At 40.9% G+C, this 18,917-nt stretch overlaps 1 protein-coding gene across 8 annotated transcripts in view; it reads right to left on the reverse strand.

Annotated features, from left to right (window-relative positions):
• Nucleotides 1-17,711, reverse strand: part of cdk5rap2 (CDK5 regulatory subunit associated protein 2) — a 42,529-nt gene extending 24,818 nt beyond the window's left edge. For 6 of the 8 annotated variants that reach the window (XM_042509441.1, XM_042509445.1, XM_042509440.1 and 3 more), the window contains exons 1-19: nt 17,553-17,711; nt 13,549-13,604; nt 11,611-11,672; nt 10,704-10,814; nt 9,905-9,981; nt 8,240-8,363; nt 7,950-8,128; nt 7,700-7,847; nt 7,359-7,412; nt 3,781-3,900; nt 3,574-3,693; nt 3,370-3,462; nt 2,939-3,157; nt 2,609-2,779; nt 1,648-1,758; nt 1,430-1,567; nt 1,138-1,317; nt 779-973; nt 65-256 (exon numbers count right to left, since the gene is read on the reverse strand). In XM_042509441.1, the coding sequence (XP_042365375.1) occupies nt 65-256; nt 779-973; nt 1,138-1,317; nt 1,430-1,567; nt 1,648-1,758; nt 2,609-2,779; nt 2,939-3,157; nt 3,370-3,462; nt 3,574-3,693; nt 3,781-3,900; nt 7,359-7,412; nt 7,700-7,847; nt 7,950-8,128; nt 8,240-8,363; nt 9,905-9,981; nt 10,704-10,814; nt 11,611-11,672; nt 13,549-13,604; nt 17,553-17,605 (2,403 nt within the window). In that variant the 5' untranslated portion in view covers nt 17,606-17,711. Of the gene's footprint in view, nt 1-64; nt 257-778; nt 974-1,137; nt 1,318-1,429; nt 1,568-1,647; nt 1,759-2,608; nt 2,780-2,938; nt 3,158-3,369; nt 3,463-3,573; nt 3,694-3,780; nt 3,901-7,358; nt 7,413-7,699; nt 7,848-7,949; nt 8,129-8,239; nt 8,364-9,904; nt 9,982-10,703; nt 10,815-11,610; nt 11,673-13,548; nt 13,605-16,656; nt 16,810-17,552 lie in introns of those variants that run through there. The other 2 variants (XM_042509443.1, XM_042509446.1) reach the window with 2 other exon arrangements.
• Nucleotides 17,712-18,917: the final 1,206 nt, after the last annotated feature.

The following is an 18,917-nucleotide window of genomic DNA, read 5'->3' on the forward strand; positions in this document are numbered from 1 at the left end:
TTAGGCTTCTAAGTCGAGCACATTTTATAGCTGAGTGACTGCGTTGTATCCCAGAGGAACTTACGTTGATGAGGCTCTCTTTCTCAGCAAGCTGGGCTCTGAGCTCCGCGGTCTCTAAATAACCCTCCTGGGCCGTTGTTGAGCTTTGCTTCTCAGCAGTGGCGAGCTGCTGCTGCCTGTCAGACAGCTGCTTCCTCAGTTCCTGAATCTCTTGAGTGCGCTCAGACAGCATGCGGTTGTAGTGCTCAGCAGACTCCTGCAGGGAAAAAAGAAAAACAGGAGATGAACGTAATGACATTTAGTGACGTTTGCCCACATCCTGCACATATGAATGGCTTTTTGTAGATCTGTCGATGTAAAACCAAGGCAAACAATCAGGGTGGCTGTGGCTCAGAGGTAGAGTGAGCCGCCCTGCAATCAGAAGGTCAGCAGTTCAATCCCTGGTTCCCCCAAGCAACACGTGGAAGTGTTCTTGGGAAAGATACAGCACACCATGTGCAGTAGACTTGGCATATCAGTGTGTGAATGGGTGAAAGTGACATGTACTATGAAAGCACTTTAAATGGTCAATAATACTAGAAAACACTATACAGATACAGTCCATTTTCCATATCTGAATGTGCAAAGAAGCATCTTAATTTGATTCCCTGCACAAAGCAAATCTGTGTTCCCTTTTAATATGCACGTATGCTATATGTATACTATACGCTATATGGTTAATTGGGGCTTTTTCTCAGTGGTGAAATAATTGGAAATATTTTCATGAATAAATGTAAACCTTAAGGAGCTGGTCCTTGCTGCTGACTGTAGCCAGAAGTCCTTCCACAGCACTTTCATTGTCAGCAACCAGCCTTTCCCTGGCCTTCACAGCCTCAGCCAACATAGCCTCTGTGACCTTTAACCTCTGGCCCATCTGTTCAGCAAGGTCGCGTGCATGAGTCTGCGACTGGCTCAGCATCGATTCGGCCATTTCCTGCAAAGGTTGATATTTAAAAAAATCAAAAATACCTCAGAAACATCTAAGGAGAAAGTATTTGTATATTTAGACTTCCTGAGTCAGAGTGGTGAAAATACAAAACGGACGTAGCTGAAAATACAGCACAGAGAGCGTGAAAGTGAATCTATTTTCCAACTAACATCCATATCCTTTGTCTTCCCCTCCAGGGAGAGCTGTAGCTGGCTGATGATGGAGTCCTTCTCCCTCAGGGATCTGTTCAAGTTGTCTTCTACGTCCTGCTTGGCTCTCTGCAGGTTCTTCAGAGTGTTTGCAAGATGCTGCAGCTCCACATCTTTCTCCTTGATCAGACTGTCAAAGCTCTGGAAGAAGAGGAATGGGCAAAAAAAATGCATAAGACTGAAGCACAATCTCCCAAAAACTATTTGATTACTGACTATTTTCCCCATGCTAAACATGGTCATAGCTGCTTACATTAATGGTTTCCTCGTTATTCGAGAGCAAGTTGTTGAGCCTATCGAGGTCCCTCTCCTTCTCTCTTAGAGACAGCTGCAGCTGATGTATCTCATTGTCTTTCTCCTCAATGGCAGCAAACTTCTCGTCCAGTGCTTGCTGTGAGAGGGCAAACACAGGGATGTCAGAATCAAATTATAGTCACTGTGGTGAGAAGATTACACAGAAGGACTGCGAACCTCCAGAGCCTTCTCCTTTTCTTTCAGCCTTTGCCGCAGCTTGGAAAGCACATTATCGTTTCCTCCCGGACTTTTGCTTTGCTCAAAGTCTCTCACCATGTTTATGTACTCCTGACAAACACAAGGAAAAAAAAACTACAGTTACAGCATTGCAGTTGTATGCCTCCACAAACCAGTCAAGTTGCACTTACAGCATAGAAGATCTATACAATCAGCACAATACCAAGGTGGGCACCAGTTCAGTATCTGTCCAAATGTCTTCCCATCTGTTCCTGAGATATCAAGTTGAGTACTGGCCAGAAAAATATTTTTCCACTAGAATTAGACATACACAAGGTCACAGTGACCTTGACCTTTGACCACCAAAAAAACAATTAGTTCATCATTGAATTGTTATTTGTACCAAATTTGAAACATAAATAAATAAATCCTTCAAGGTGTTCTTGTGATATAGCGTTCACAAGAATTAGACAGGTGAGGTCAATGACCTTGACCTTTGACCACCAAAATGTAATCAGTTCATCATTGGGTCCTAGAGGACATTTCTGCCAAATTTGAAGAAACTGACTGCAACAACCGCATTTTTAGTGAATGTTTGATTCCGTTTTTACCGTGTCCGTTTTATTTATAAGAGTAGCTGCAACAAAGAGTCATTTCTTATTGTAACGGTGACCTCATAGTGTTTAACAGCCAGTCACAGTGCTCAAAGCACATGAAGACAAAGATTTGATTGATTTTACAGTTTTTTAAGAAGCAATATTAAAAAGAGCATATTTAGATCTCATGTTCACCAAAATGAGAAATACATAAAACCCAAAACCAAAATGCCTCTGGCCACGGCTATTGAAAACAATTTAAAACACCAACAATGTGAATACATTTCATGTCAGATTTTCCAATGGACACATTAACAAAGAATTTTTTTAATCCGTTGGTCTAGAATCCATCTGATCTTGGTCACCTGTAGCTGCTGCTCTTTGTCTGCGAGAGTGGACGTCAGCCGCTGGATGGTGACCTCATGGGTCTGCAGTTTTCTTTTGGTTTGATCCAGTAGCTCCTGGTACTGCTGCTCCAGAGCACTCTCCCTGTCACCGATCTCACCTCTCAGCTTTTTGAGCTGATTGTTAAGGTCCTGGAAGGGAAAATGATAACACTGTCACATAAAATCCATGGTGAATGGTGACAGAAAACAGGAAAGAGAATTTTGAAACACTTGATGGCTTTGTTCAAGGGACAATCATAGTTTTATTGAACATATTACTGGACTACCACCATTCTCCAAATGTCTTACATTGAGGGCCTTATCTCCCTTCTTCTTCTGCTGTTGCAGGTCTTCCAGTTCCACCTCGAGCTGGTCCTTCGCCTGCTGCAAGTCAGCCAGCTCTTGCTCCTTCCTGTCAAGGCCGCGCTGTAGCTTTTGGGCTTCCAGCACCTTGGCGTGGTGTTCCCCCTGGAGTTGGGCAAGCTCTGTTTGCTTTGCCATTAATAGATTTTGGTGCTCCTCTGCTCCCTGATGGACATGAAGGAAATATCTTTACAGAAGTTGCAATGTGCATTTGAAAATAAGATAGAGATAAATACACTTTGCTAGCCTGCCTTTTTAACATTCCATGAGATACTGACCTCTTAGCAGTATCATGTGTGAATGTGCAGGCACAAGGGCCCATTAACATTATCATATAAAGTCAAGGGGAGGCTCTCCATAAAAAGTGTAGGACTTGCCTGGTATTTTTGCAGCTGGGCTTTATGTGCTGCCTCTCTAGCCTTGGCCAAAGCATCGTCCCTGTCCTCAATCTCATGACACAGCTCTGCAATCTGTGCAACACAGAAGAAGACAGACAGGTTGGTGCTAGAGCAATACATAATACAAAGTGGTGTTAACGACAACTGTTAAGACCCCCATAAGAAATTAAGCGTGAACCTCACCTCTTTTTCCTTTTCCTTGAAGACCTGAGTAAGCCCCTGGATTGTTTTGTCTCGCTTTAGAGCGTTTTTCTTCTCAGAGTTGAGTTCATTCTCTGTCTCCTCCAGCTTCCCTAGCAGGGTCTGTTTACACAAAGAAGTGACCTTACACAAAGAGACCTCTCAATAAAATTCAAAAACATTTCATGGAGCAAAATGTCACCTGTGTACCTTGTTTTGATTCTGAATATCCTCCAGTGTTTCAGTCAGGTTCTCATTGGTGCTTTTTATCCGGGTGAGCTCTTCAGTCAGCAGCTTATTGCGGGACTCCAATCGGCTAACCTCATTCTGCTACTCAGCAAATCCAGACAACACATAAAACCAGAAAGGGAAAAAATGTATTAATATCAGTAATATTAAGCAGCAAAGCTGTTCTGTCACAGCTCATTACCGGTGATACAGCGTTTTGCCCAGCTGGGAGATCTACCCCCACTCTGACAGAAGTGTATTCATCATCAAATTCCTCTGTAAGGTCATGCAGAGACTTCCATTCTGTTTCTCTGTGTCTGCGCTTGGCTCGGGGGTTGAGGGGGCCAGTGTTTAACTTCTTCAGGACGGGGATGTGGCACCCTGCAGGGGTGGAGACTTGTTGCCTGGAGATGCAGCGCAGGAGCTGGATCAGGTCGGAGATCACGGAAGGTTGTTTTGAAGAACTGCGGAGCAGAGCTCTGGCCTGGGCCTTACCCCCCGGGTCATCAGTGGCACCATGTCTGGCAGCAAATATCTTGGGCTCTCTGAGTTTTAGTTTGGGTGGAGGGTCCGGTGGGGTTTCTGTGGAAAAGTCTCTATTGAGGGACTGTAATGAGGTGGAGCGACCTTTAATTGCAGGTCTAGGTAGTATGCCTTTCCGCTGGACCAGGTCAAGGTACATGCTCTGTGAACGGTGGCGTGTTCCTCGGAGACCAAAGCTTTTCATGGAACCATCGATCCCTGCTGCTGATCCCAGCCTGCTGCTCTTGAGGCTTGAGCGTCCCGGAAATGCCCCTTTACTAACAATTCGATCAAGACTTACACATCTCCTCATGCGATTCTCCACCTGACCACTTCCACTCTCCCTGAAAAGCTGTCCTTCAGAGGCCAGCTGACACACGGCCTCATCATCAGGGCTGCCCACCCCAGAAAACCTGAGTGGCGTCTTCCAGCTGGTGCTCTCCTGAAAACTCTTGTGCAAGCTTGGGTTGTTTTTGTTGTAAATGTGGATGATGCACTGGATCAGGTGGTCTTTCTCCGCCTGCAGCTTCTGGATCTGACTGTTGTGTTCATCCTGCAGCTGGCTGATGTTAACATCGCATTGCACCACCTTCTCCAACTGGAACACACATTTCCCACAGAGGAACTCTCCACGACCATCACGAGTCACCTCCCAGCCGAGCACATGGGACAAGATGACTTGTAGCTTCCTCTGCGCCGATGAGCTGAAGATCCAGCGACACTGGCTTCCCACCAGACGAACACCGCATATACGACACGGGTCCTTCATGGCACCTTAGACCTTTAGATTCCAGGCGCACCCGCTAAGAAGTAGTCCAAAAAGCCTCTTGCTGACACGCAAACTGTCCAGTGACCTAATGGTCATCAGCCTGCCAACCATGGAATAGCCATCTATCGCTGTCTCTCACTGCATCAGCAAGAGAAACCCAGAGGAAAATGACTGAGTGCAGAGCAGTATAAGCCCTAAGCCTTTGATAATCCCTGCTCCTGCCTCTATTCCACTCTCCCCCACACATTCAATCAGATCAAATCCTTTACCACTGCTGCAGTGATCTGTGTTATGGCCGGTGAACAACCATCTCGAGAAAACCGCCTCCCAGGTAACAGATCAGGCATGAAGATCGTTCCCATACAGGTTCTCCTCCAGGGGACTGTTTATAGATGGCAGCAAGCAATAACTCTAATGGAGTGGATCCTGCCTGGCAGTACATCTAAAAATCTGCTTTAAGATTAGAAGAGGTGTTTACTGGCAATCACATTACAATACAACTCTATCCTGGAGAGGCCACTCAAAGTCCTGCCATGCCACGAGAGCATCCCTGGTAGACAAATTGTCCCCAATCTTTTTACAATCCTTTCAAATCCTTTGCAATACATGCAGCCCATTCATTTTTTTTAGCCAGACTGGATAAACACTGACAGGTTACGCTATTTTTTTCCCCGTTAATAAAGAAGGGTGGACATAAATAACTCATAGGAACAGTCTCCAGACAGCATGGTAATCCAGTCTTAACACCACGACCTGAGTTCAGACGCCAATGCCTGATGAGGAATCATGGACACTGTCCAGCAACAGCTTTCTACTCTAAACATCAACAACACTGTCCTCTTACCATTAGCTTCATGACCACTTTCAAACGGCATTGCTTTATCTCTTGGTGGACAATTCTAAGCTTCCAAAAGTGACAAGTCTAACAACCACCCATCAACTATTAAAATACCTATCAGCCCAATCTACAGGGTTCACATTTGTATATGTAGTATGTGTCATAGTATTTAGCACCCAAACACACTTTTATGGGCATTTAATGGAATTAAGTCAACTATTATATGTATATGTCAACTATTACCCACTTATCCGTAAACTGTCAAGAATATTTGAATATATGGTGCCTCTACCTAGCTCCCACCAGAGCTGGGTGGTATGCAGTGCAGGGCGGCCAAGGCTAATGTTAGGTAACTTGTGGAGCCCCGAGGGCGGGCAGTGGGCACAATGTTTCTGCATATTAAGGCCGGCTGTCATGAAATAAAATGAAAAAGGCATTCACATGGAAAAACATTAAAATTTCACCACCTCTAAATGATTAGAGCTTAGACATCCAGTGCTAAAGCACATTGAGTCAACTGAGCACCAGACTTAATAGATAAGGCAGGGTTTCCCACTCATTCATTTATCTGTGGCAGCCCACCACAAATAAAACATCTGCCGGCACATATTAACTGTATATATTTGAAACTGGACAGTTTATTAGGTGACTATTGTGACATATATATGCAATTTGGTTATTAATTTCACCACAGTTTCAGAGCATAGAGCATACTCTGGCACAGTTGGAGTTAACAGAGTGTCAGGAACAGTGAAAGTGAAGCTTAACCCTTCATTGCAATTACCTCTCATCCATCAATCTGATCGGATCAGCTCTGACCGGATCAAAATATCACTTTATCCACCCTGCAACTGAAACTCCTCAAACTGCTGCTGAGGGGAAAAAAAGAACCAATGACTGCACTGTGTTCACAGAAACACAAGAACCTCCTGGTCTGAATTTAGAGACAGGACGCAGAATGATTTTAAAAAAAGGGGGGGGGGGGCAAACACAAGATTAAAAAAAACGGGAAGTTTGTTGACAAAGCCCAAAGATTACAGCTACAAACAAGATGTGCTCCTACTTTTTACTGAAGCAGGGTACAAAAATAAAAATGCACCAGGAGGCAAACAAGACAAAAGCAAGCCCTACCACACGCCAAGGTACATTTCCTGTGGTTCAGTAGAACAACACAGATAATCCTCAGGGCTGTGCACAGCAAAGAACATAGCCTGTGTTCATCTGCTGGGCTGTGAGTGTTTGAGTCTCAGTGGTTTGACACAGTTAAATTAATTGCTTTTTGCTTGTGGAAATATTATTCTTCAAAGGAGAATATGAAAGAATGACATAACAACGACTGACATAAAAAAAGCAGAGACTGCCACTGTCACTGTGCAGCAGTCATTTAGTGGCACCTTAGAAATTTATAGAAGAAATCCCCACAACACTAACCTGATGGTCCGGAGTTGTTTTGTCTCTCTCTTTATGTAGCTCGTCCCTCAGTGCCTAAGAAACAGACAGTCAAATGTCACTTAAATGCCTTTTTTAATATTGCAAGTAGTGCTGAAACTAAGTTTTAGTAATTTAATGGTTGTCACAAAAGAGATAATACTTTCAATTTTTAGAAATACACTGTATGTACTCTTAAAACACAGCAACGAAAGACACGCATTTTGTAAGTGTTAAATTCAAATAATTATTTAAGTATTAATAGTATTTAAGAGAGAAAGCTCCTAAATTTTATACTATATATAATAACGTCTTCTATTGTAAGCAACTCATAAAGGTTGTACCTCAAGTTCCTGATCTTTCATGGCGATGAGATCAGATAGTTGTTTAACACAGTCAGTTGATGGTGCATCAGTCTGTTGGTCTGCACTTTTTTCCTGATGGATCACAGCTTCCTGGTTCTTTAAAGTGATCTTAAGCTGCTCGATGACACTGGAGTGAGCAAAAATTAAAAAAAAAATAAAAATATTGGAAACACTTAGATGCCTGTACAGAAAAAAAGACACAATGCTTCTGCTTATCTTGTGTTCCTACTTGTCTTTCTCCTGCAGGGCCTGCTGCAGGTCTTGCACTGTGCTGGGGACAAGGCCAGGGGTAAAGGTGCTCGGTGGACCCCGGGCTTGGAGCTGCTTCTCCATATTAATATTCTTAAGTTTCTCCTGCTCAGCGATGGCTGCCATCTTGTCAACCTCTTCCTCTGCTGTTCGCAGACACTGAAATGAGGCAAAAAGACTGGCTGAGACAACCACCCCCAATCACCTTAAGGAAGAAAAAGAAAATAACTGTTCTGGGGGAGAGTATTAAAGTAAACAGCTTTGACTCACCTGTTCCAGGTCAGCTATCCTCTTGTTGAATGCATCCCGAAGTGCATCCATCTCTCTCTGAGCTTGCTCTCTCACACGCTGGGGTTCTCCTGATTCCCGACCAGCCAGACTCTCCAGCGCTTTCCTGAAAATCATTCACAGGGGAAATTAAGTTTGCACTCATAAAAATCTTCGCCACTGGACTTCCATGACTTCTTTGTGCAAACTAAGATTTTGTCTGATTTATTAAAGGAGCAGTGTGTACGATTCAGTGGTGTATAGCAATGAGGATTGCAGATTGCAACTAGCTGAGACTTCTCCAAGTGTGAACTCCCAGTTAGGATTCCTTCAGTGTTGATTGTTCAGGAGGTTTTTACCAAGAGCCAAATTATCAGCAGAGGTCTCTTCCCCTTCAAAACAAACGAATCAGGGAATTAAAACCGCTAAATAAACTGAATAAAGCAGTGTTTCTGCGGGCCAGTGTTGCTTTATCCGTTCTTGGCTGCTGTAGAAACATGGCAGTGCACTTCGGCCATTTCTTTGGATGAGGACTTGCTCCCTTTTTAGATATAAACAGCTTAATCAAGGGCTGGAAATTATGGTTACAAAATAATATCAAAATAATTTTAGGCTATACCGCATTACAGCATATATATCTCAATACTTTAAAATCACCTCTGAACTACTGTAGACTATTAAAATATGAAATTATGAAATTAACTATAGTTACAATCAAGTTAATTAAAGTAGCTACTGCCATACGATGGTTTAAATTGTTAAATTGCAGTTAAATTGAGTATTTTTATGAAGTTCAATAACATACTAATACAACAAGGTTCAATAAAATAATGTTATTATAAAGTTCAATAAAGTACTGCAATGATAAAGTTAAATAAAGTAGTGTTATGACTGAATAAATCAAAGCAAAACCACCGGGGCTTTTATTTGGAAGCAACTGGATCTCGAGTCGGAAGTGTTGATGTTTTTGCAGCGAACTTGAAACTTTCAGTCATATGTTAGATGTTAGCAGAAAAGTGAACTGTTGACAGGCTGATTTTAAATGTGATGACTTATTCTCTGTAAGCTGGAAGTGAATATTTTAATAATATTTGCAATTCACGATGGTGCTCCATGGTCGCAATCTGCGACTAAAAGGTCGTGCAGATGCAAAAACTCTCCTCACCTCAAACCCTGAAACATGATCAGGAGACAGTAATCAGGATGGGTGGAGTGTCTGTGATGAATCACTTTTGTGAGTCTTTTTTCATGTAGGAGGAGAACATGTGATGTGATGAGTCTTTTTAATGCGTGTGTCTCTGAGAGGGAGAGAGCCATAGGATAGAGCAAGAGAATGGGACACCTAAGCCAGTCTCATGCCGGTAGCTTAAAAAAAAGACAGTATATACTCAATGTTCACGATATTGTCATTTTATATACCCCACGTGAAAAAACCGCAGTAGATAAACTATATTTAATATGTCACCCATCCTGTAGCTCATTCTAAGACAATGAAAACATGATTTTCCTTGGTGCTTACATACTAAAGAAAGTATAGTTATTATATTATATTCCGCTTCTGCCGATATATTCCCCTAAATCCTACAGACTGGAACTTTAAAATGATGCCAAACATGAAGCTGACACTGAAATTCAGTACTGTGGGGCTATAAAGGGAAAGATACTCACGATGCAGACACGAGGAGCTCCTGTTTCTCTGCCAACTCCCTCTTCATCGACTCCAACTCAACCTTCAGCTCAATGTTCTGCAAACACATAACAGTCAGTTTATTACAGCACATCATCACAAAAACACTGACACAACAGGAAAAATATCTAAGAGGTGATCAGAAATTGTTCTCCCTAGCAGTTGTATTGTTAGTGATGACCATTAAAAACACGGCAGTACCAAGCTTGTGATTGGATTTAGGACATCATAAAAATGTAACTTAGATCTGAAGGGAAAAAAATCTATTTCTGTGTCCACACTACTCTGTTAAAAAGTATTTGGGCCACATTTCCTTGTAATGTGTGCCTTAGAGAACTTGGCGACATCCTCCTCAATGAAACTATCTGACAAGGGAAAACACACCTGTGCAAATATATTGGCAATCGCCAGTTGTTGAGCTTGAAACTTTTTAAAAATATCACCCAACCCTAGGGTGTGCATAAAAGAAAATTCTTATGTGACACTTTACCTCTCAAACTGATAAGAAACCCAAGCAGCCCTAATGAAATCAAAAGATTCCAATGTGCTTACATCTTACTCAAACAAAGGAAGAAAAGGCAAGACGGCTGTTCTGAGATCATAAATGTGGGATTTTGGTTGAAGTACGTCCAGCTGTTGTTGTTGCTGACGTTCTAAATTAGTCCCGGTAGGAAACACTGAGTCACATTCCACATTAAGACACCTAGGGGGCCACATTAAATGCATGACAAAGACAAAGAGTATGACACACATTTTTGAACATTAAAGTAAATACAACACCGTTTTGAAAATGTCCTCAGTGGAGTCGTCGCATTTCTGCTGAATGCGCTCCTCCATGAAGTAGATGCGCAGCTTCAGGTTAAAGTTCTCTTTCTTCAGAGCTGTGATTTGCTGCAGATGGTGACAAAAAATAATGAAATAACAGAAAAATACCTAATCAACAAATAACAATTTTACTGAAAAAGTTGCATCAAAATATTTTCGCCTCTGTCTTTCCCAAAATGAAATCTTTGAATTTACTTAAACTAAAGGCAAGGTTAGGAAAAATAATTTGGGTCGAAGACAAACTAAAAATGTTTACTTAGCAGAAAAAGAACATTTGTACTGCTGTTGTTAAAAAGAAGGGAGGCCTTCGTGCTTGTGTGTGTGTTTGAATGTGAATGTGTGTGAAGTGGACTGTGCATCATTGTGCTGCAGGCTCAGAACAGCATACATCTGGCAATGGGGGTTGGGTAGACAGTCAGCGGGAGGAGGTAGAAGTCTGGACCCCTCCGTAAAACCTCAAATCATGAAGCCAGCCGGGCAGCGCAAGCCAAAAACTGAGCATGCATTCCACTCAAATACTGAAATATAGACTTCAGCTCACCTCAATCCTACTCCTACACACACTTCATCGCTAAATCTCCATAAATGGTCTGTACGGCATGGCTTCAGTCAGACTGCAGATCAGGTTTAATAAATCACAATACCCGGTTTGTTGCCGTGGAGAAAATTAACCACGTGACCTCTCACTAGCAAGCTCAGTGTTTCAATCTATTTACCATTAATAGCATTAATACACAAATTAAAATATGTGTCAGTTAATTAATGTCATGTAAAATTGGCTTTGGGCATTCCAAGAGACACTGCCTCACTACAAGCAGCTCCAATTTAAGAAACATCATACCACTTGATACACATCACTCACATTCTCATAGTCCTTCATGGTGAGCGCTTTGATTGGGGACATCTTGTCAGGGAAGGATGGAGCTGTAAAACAACAAAGTGATACATTTCATTTGAGTCACCGTGGTCTCCATAGCACACAGAATCTTACAAGAATAACTCCCAGCTCTCGGGAATGTGTTTCTTTTAGAGAGATAAAGAGAAAGAGAAAGCAGAGATGTTTTTCACTGAGAGGCGTCAGAGGGGAGACATCTCCTGGAGAGCTGCCATGTTTAGGCCGGTTGAAAGCAGCCCTCAGCTGATCGTGTAGCACTAGTCAACAACACATTTCGCAACACTGATTCACAGTTTGACGGCATGACAGGAAGATCTCCGTCACCCGTCATGCCTGGATCGGTTGCTTGTAAAGGTACACTTTCTAAATCAGGGATATGTTGCTTTTCACTTCTGACAACAGTGCTGAGGTGAGACAGGGGGAAGCAAAAGTCAGAGAAGGGCAGCAGGAAACAGGGTTTTCCACACATTTATTTATTTGTGGTGGCTTGCCACAATCAAAACATCTGCAGCCAGGTATTGATTTTATATTTTTGGGGCTGGACTATTTATAAGAGCGCTGTTGAAATATATATATATACCATTTGGTTATTCATTCACTACACTCTTGGAAGAGCGTTGTCTGGGCACAGAAGAAGCAGCAGGACGTCAGGTGCAATGACAGTGAAACTTAACTGCTCATTGCATTGGGCCTAAAAGTTTGCTTTCACTCGCTGCAGCAGTTGCTGCTCACATCCATCAATCTGATAAGCTTTGGCCAGATTTACAAATAGATAGATTGACAGCAACTCAAACTCTACAAACTGCTACTGAGGAAAAAATTAATTCTTAAAGTGGTCCGCCTGTGCTGCCTTCAAGGACCTGCAAAAACATCAGAATTTAAAGAGGTGACACAGAATGATATAATGACAGATGATGTGATCACCACTTCTGGTAAGTGCACAATGGCCAACTTTCATTTCAGAAAACACTACCCTGTTGAAATTTGTGCACTGCACAATGAAGTACATAGTGTACATAGTGTTCATTAAGGGTGGGACTCTCTGGCCACCTTATGATTCGATTCGATTACAATTCAGAGGGCTACGATTCGACGATAAAACGATTAGCGATGCATCTTGATGGATTAATGCATATTTTTTGTGATCAGCTGTTTTATTTAATATTTTTTTTATGCATCATTTTTCCTATATGTTATTTCTTTTTCTCACTGTGTGATTACTAAAACAGTGTATTTGTAATGATCCATAATTAAATTAAACACTACACAGATGAATTTACTTCCATTATCTTTTATTAATAAACAAATGGAAGAGATGTGTCAGGCCAAGCTTTGTCATCATTTGCTCGATGGTTCTCTGGTAAGCAGCAGTACTTAACAGTCTGTTAAGTACAGAAAAGTTAATCTCTTTACTGTAATGCAGCCTTTAAAACCAGGAAAAAACAACAACAATATCGTGATATTCAAAATCGAAGACAATATCTAGTCTCACATCACAATATCAATATAATATTGCTATGTTGCTCAGCTCTAGTTAATAAACACATTTAAGAACTATCATAATGTGCCAAGTGTCAGTGTTTTTTTCTGGATGCCTCTGTGTATTGGTCCCCACAACCAACTTGACAGAAAGCCACATATGCTGACCTATATCTGTAAAAATCATTTCTTTACTGTTTTACGTGTTCTAGCCTTGAGTATATTGTTGGTACACTACAAGAGCTCAACAATGAATCAGACTCAGGATTACCTAATTAACATCATACAGCTAATCCCTCATCACAGCTTTGGGGACACAACTGTGGGAGGTCACAGCAACGATTTAACAGCAGCATTAATTAATACACAAGAGAGATGCAACCTAAGCAAGAAAAAAAATGAAAGGAGAACAAAAGAAAATCTTACCTGTCATGCTGTCTGAGGAGTACTCTCCAGCATCTATGGAGTCTGGCAGTCTGCAGCTGTGGAAAGAATCATTTTGTTAGCGATGCAGCCAGGACGCTTACATTTTTGCCACATCCAACAAAAACAATCTCAAATTTATTTTTTTTTAAATCACAGGAAACAAAGCAACCCCTGCTCTCTATACTTGCACACTGTACACATTTTGATTATTATAGTTTTTGAAACATAAATGCGTCATGTTTATGTATTACTCACGCTGGCCAGTTCCATTGAGCCCCAAGAACAATCCATAAATAGCTCAAGAGTGACTCTCTGCTTCATTTACATCCACTCTGGCACAGCCTCCTCAGTGTGCATGCATGTGTGTGTGTGTGTGTGTGTGTGTGTGTGTGTGTGTGTGTGTGTGTGTGCGTGTGTTTGTCAGACCATGTGCCAGTGCCAGCCTAGCCCTCATGTTCAGAGAGACAGGAGGAGAGAGAAAAGGAGAGAGAAACCAGTGGACGGAGAAGAGGGCTTTCTTTTGTAGACAAGTCGACCACTGTGGCTCTGATCAGCTAAGCATCGCACAGTGATGGGCAGTGGCATCACTCACAGACATGGTACAATGCACCAAACATCAGCAACACACATCTGGATCACAATGACACAAAAAGGGAACTGGGGCTGTACTGCCTAAACACAAATGCATCACTTGCACATGTAGTAATGCGGTTTATTGAGCATTAGGGTGAATTTATGCTAACAAATCTGGCTTTACAACGTCAGTTACTTGCATAAACAAAAACAATGTGGGCCAAGGCTCATGTCCCTCAACTCTGAACTTTGTGTCTAAAAATATATAACGTCCAGTATTGCATAACTACTTCCCATACCTCCCCTGGCAGTGGAAGATCACCCACTCTGCTGCTTTGCTGCTTTTTTCCTTCAGCAAAGAACGATTCCAGCATGATTTGTTTATATTTCATGTCTAAAAATGTATGTGCTTTACATTATTATTTAAATCAGCAAATTGGGCTTAGCATAATAATAATTTTATAGTGTGTTACTGAAAAATTCTAAAAGTATGTATATATATATATATATATATATATATATATATATATATATATATATATATATATATGAGAATATACATGTGCAAATTACATTATTGAAAAACAGACTCTGCATCCCTGGTTTTGTCCTGCTGTAATTACCACCATAAACTTTTTAAGCAACACAACATTGCTTTTTGGTGTTTCTGATGAGTCAGATGTATACGACTCCTATTCCATTTTGTCCAGTATAACTCCTTTTCCAAGATTCTGTGATTTTGGGAACTCTGAGTATCTGTGCTGTATGTAGGATTTAGGAGAATCAATTGATAGAAACTGAATATGTAAAAGTATGTTTTCTTTAGTGTGTTATCGCCTGAAATTAAGAAGAGCTGTGTTTGTCACCTTAGAATCAGCCATTTAAATCTACATAAGAAGCAGGTCCTCGTTTTTGGAGATCACTTTGTTCACCATCATGTTTTTACCAAACACTGGCTTACGTAGGACCATTCATGTTTTCACACTGGCCATCGTAGCTAGAGGCCCTTTTACAATAAGCAGTGTCAGAAAGACAAATAGTTTTTTACTCCGAACTTCTTGATTGAGTATTTAACCAGTTTAAATCACCAGGTCTGTTGGTTTGAGAAGATGAGATCTCTGATGATAATTGTGCTCCCAGTAAAAACCTCCTAATCGTATGGATCTTAATTTATCAGAGAAAAAAGGTGAGCTCGCTTTACCATGTAGTGACCGGGCCGCATGTCTCTGACGTGCAAAACAGAGTCAGACAAACACTGATTTGTAAAACAAAACTACTTTATTCCGTGTTTTTACTGGTTTAAATCACATGGTCAATTTATTTTGGAGAGGAAGACTCCCCTGTTGATTATTTGGCTCCCTGTGAAAAACCTCCTGAACAATGAATACAGAAAGAATTCTGGCCGGGAAAAGCTTCAGCTGGTGACAATCTGCAATCCTCACCGCAAGACTACTAAATCCACCGAAATATTACACACTGGACCTTTAAAGCTTCCACAGGCTGCAACAATAAACCATAATCAAACTGCTCTTCCCCATCTTTGTTTTGCTTCAACTCTCAGGAAATTACACAAAGTTAACCAACATGAAGTATCATGATTCAGTGCATAGCAGTGGTGAAAAGATGATACAGTGCCAAGTGAAATTAGGTAGCTTCCTTGGACTTTTGCAACATTGAATCACAGTGGATTTTATTAGGCCTTTTGATACTGATCAACAATAACAACAACAAAAACTCTTTTACAAAAGAGAGGCACTGTTTTTCTTGTGATACACTGTTAATAAATGTAAAATGACAAATAAGCAACAGGAGCACAATAATTCTCCACAGAAAACTAAAAATCCTTAACGTGTTGACAATTGTTGCATCACTGAGGTTTCACATGCAAAGCAACCCCTTCCTGTGATAATGGAGAGGAAGCATTGAACAGCAAGAGCCACGATAAGGGTAAAAGCATCAAACACAAACATGTGAAACCCCTTCCACTTAAACTATCCCGATGAAAACTCTCCCATGAATAACAGATTACCTTAAAACACGTCTGTCAGCTGTTATAGACGCTGCATCTGTCGTAACCCCTCCAATACCATGTGGAAACATTGTAAGCGCCTGTAAACAGTGACTTCCTCTTTCTTTTCATACTTTGGTCAACTGCCAGTAACAAATATGGAAGCAGAAAAGCTCACAATAATATTACTTACAGTACTTAATGAAAAACAACAAGCGAGGCAACTATCAGTACACAAAGACATATTTTTAAAAGGGTAAAGTGAATCATGTTTCAGAATAAGTAATTCACACCACACATATCAGCTAACATCTTGGATTACTGAGGCACGCTTACCACCTGGGTGACCGCTTTCACAAGGGACACAGCTAGGTTAGGTCATTTAAAAAGGACACTAAGCAAGGACACTACAAACTTAAACAATGACATGCTACAACTGGATTTTAAAGCAGAAAGAGCTATAGATTAGCAATATTAGGCAAACACTTTCCAGCAAGAGCAGAGCTCAGAATGCACAGTTCACCTACCACAATCACACTCTTCTTTCATGCCAAGGAGAGCAAAAAAAAACAACAAAAAACAAGTATGACATGTTAACGCTACCGGTATTTCCACATTTTCAATGAAAAGAGTGAGGGGAGACGTCGCTGCTTCAGTCTAAACCCTGCTGCAGATCTGCCTCCGATAATTTCCGCTTTCTTTCACTCTCTAAATGACAGGTCAACAAGCCGATCACAGCAATATCACAGCAACATCCAGCGAGCTGAATATGATTTATAGAGGTGATGTTTGCCTGAACATGATAGGCTGCCTGCACCGATGTTTCCATTGCACTTTTAGTGTATTGTTTTGGGCTTTTTTTCCGAATATGTTACAATTTGCCTCATGAAACAGATGTCGCTTATTTAAATTAAATCGTTTATGTTGTTAAAAGCTAAATTTAATCCATTAATGGGTGTTTATCATGTATAAGCGTTAACGTTGCAACCTACGCTAGTCAGTTACAAAGGCTGCTGCAAAAACAAACAAACAGAAACAGCCTCAACTGGAGGATCACTGCCTATCAACGTTATCAACTAATTTAACTTGACTATGTCAGATGCAACATTTTACAGATAAATTTGATTTGTGTGGTCACTAATAAGTCAGATGACGACTTATGACCTGGCGCTATAAATACATTTTTAAGACGCTATAACGTTATGTAGCTGACTGTTTGTTCTAGCTTATACCTAACTTAACTCTGTCACGTTATGGCGTTAGGGCAGATTATTAAACCTGACAATGTGAGTGCTTTTGTGTTGTTCCAGTTAATAGTCAGGGCCCGTGCAGCGGATTACTGGGTTAATGTTAGCTATAACGTACTATTACAAGCTAGCACTAGCTCGCTAGCTATCGTTAGTAGGGTTGTTTTTTTTTTTACCTTCCGTTGATGTCAACGGGAAGCGTCAAATCGTCCCCCACGACGGAGTCCATGATAGACGTTTACTTATTTTGTGTTCTCTCCGTTAAAGTAGGGCATTTTACAGACTAGACTAATGTAAACTTACAAAAGCGGGACGGAATTCAAAATAGTCCATGCTACCGCCATCATGATTTGGTGTACGTCACCACTGTGCACGTTGGAAACTGGTGATGCCTTCATGTTGTGTGGGAAAATATTTGAACCACGAATAACATCACACAGTAGAAGCCTCAAAACGCGAATATAACGATGTAAAATACAATAAAACAATATATGTGCTATGGATATTTCAAGTCTTATTTCATATTTTCTTCACCACGGTACTTAAATGTAAGTGTATTGTTTACGACTTCAAAATGGGGAATTTACGAGCAGTGGAAATGCAGCATAACGCAGGGTGGATACTGGGACAAAGCGATTGGCGAAAACAAACACTGTGAGGAGGGACATACACGCTCAAAAATACAGACGTAGTCGGATGCAGAATTTGCTTCTTTTGGTATGTACCTACGTAGTGAAGTTAGTGGCTCTGACAGGTTACCTGTTTTTGAATAATTGGTGGACCCACATATTCACACACACAATTGTATGCGTATGTGTATTTGTGTGTATGTCTGTGAGTGTGTATATTTTAAAGTTAACTTGTGCTGACATAGTTATCTAAGAGTATGCTTAGTCACAATTTGTATGTGTGTGGTGAATGTGATACTGTGTGTATTGCATGGATAATTAAACGTTAGACTAATGATAATAGGTATCCGGTCAACAGTAATGAGTAGGCCTACAGTCTGGGTATTTTCACTAAACACTTATGTGTATGTGTGTTAACTAAATGTATCACAAACCTTTCTGCAAACTGCTAACATTATACCCTGCACACAGAAAAAGCCAAAAGCAGTGTGGATTTCATTTATACTATCAGTGTGTAGAAGTGCTTTGTGAGCTTATTCGTGATGAATTGTGAAAATACTTACTTACATGTGAGTCAGACTTGAATGCAAGACATTTACTATATTTGAGTATTTTTATGGTATTGCACTTTCATTTGAGTAAAGGATAGTATTACAATAACAGCTATTCTAGCTTTTGTATGAATTACAAGTGCTTACAAAACTTTTTCAGTAAAATTAAAAGTAAAAAAACAGTAAATTAGTGTGTGTGTGCAAAAAGGAGCATTAAAGCAAAGAGCATCTTTGGAGATTAAAAGAGGTCTTGGATGGTGTGGAGGATTGGGATTTAGAATTAAAAAAAACACACAAACACTAGTTCTGCAAAACTGTGTGAAAAACAAAGTAACTAAAGGAAAAACTCTTTCTAGATGCT

Source organism: Plectropomus leopardus, chromosome 20 (assembly GCF_008729295.1).
Source record: "Plectropomus leopardus isolate mb chromosome 20, YSFRI_Pleo_2.0, whole genome shotgun sequence".
Lineage (NCBI taxonomy): Eukaryota > Metazoa > Chordata > Actinopteri > Perciformes > Serranidae > Plectropomus > Plectropomus leopardus.